Consider the following 908-nt stretch of genomic DNA (forward strand, 5'->3'; position numbering starts at 1 on the left):
AATGCATACTTGGTCACCTGCAAAAATTATTAATCATATTTTCTGGTTTATTTTTTGTAACACTTTTCTGGTTTATTAAGATATTATAACTTTATTAACAAAGAACAAAAGAGATATGGGCCATATGTCTAACCTCAAAGTGTTCATCAACGACACCGTATTTAGAATGATTGGCTCCTAGCCTCTTCAAAGTTGTCTCCTTCACTGTGACTTTTCCTGTTTTTCTCAGCTGTGCTGCTGACTCACAACACTGATAAACCCAAAACTCCAACTTTCAGTTTTAGATAAAAAGAAAAAGAATTAAGAATCCATAAATAAGGTATGGATCAAGTTACCATGACAAAAACAGACATGGCATGAGGCTTGAGCTTTGGGTTTTGCTCAGCAGGGATTGGTGAGTCTCTCAAAAAGGAGAACAACTTCTTCGCTGTTGGTGCAATCTCAAAGATCCTACGTTTTCAAATGTGTTTATATCTCAAATTTATATTATATACAAATACAAAGATTCAGTGGGATCATTAAGGCTTACTTGATGAAGAGTTTGAGACCCAAATCAGCTGAATTTTTCTTCATGACACTCCATGACTTCACCACAAGAGCCTCTTGCTCTTCTGTAAACACAATCTTTCCCTCACTCTCCATATCCTCAGAGGCTAAATTACTTGATTTACTATTCTTTTTCTGTAATGAAAACTGTGTGATCTTATTACAGTTAGGAAAGATGTACTATGTATATATAGGTTTTGTTAGTTACCCTTTTGTGATGTCCAAGAGACAAGTACTTGCTAAACAAGTTCCAGATAAAGTTTCCAGGTAAAGAAACTAAAACTATGTGCTAGTATACTGCAACAGAAAGTGGTTTCTTATGGATGAGTGACACTTTCTTTGACTAATTTTTTGTCAAACCA

General features: G+C 34.8%; 1 protein-coding gene across 1 annotated transcript; it reads right to left on the bottom strand.

Moving 5' to 3' along the window:
* Positions 1 to 5: 5 nt before the first annotated feature.
* On the bottom strand, positions 6 to 791 carry LOC106322011 (non-symbiotic hemoglobin 1-like; the record flags this gene model as incomplete). Its single annotated transcript, XM_013760208.1, has 4 exons — positions 530 to 791; positions 336 to 450; positions 134 to 250; positions 6 to 17 (listed from the first exon to the last, which is right to left on the bottom strand). Coding segments are annotated over exons 1-4 (357 nt in total), but the record flags the coding sequence as incomplete, so codon positions are not given.
* Positions 792 to 908: the final 117 nt, after the last annotated feature.

This window comes from Brassica oleracea, unplaced genomic scaffold (genome assembly GCF_000695525.1).
Source record: "Brassica oleracea var. oleracea cultivar TO1000 unplaced genomic scaffold, BOL UnpScaffold04862, whole genome shotgun sequence".
In the NCBI taxonomy this organism is placed as follows: Eukaryota; Viridiplantae; Streptophyta; class Magnoliopsida; order Brassicales; family Brassicaceae; genus Brassica; species Brassica oleracea.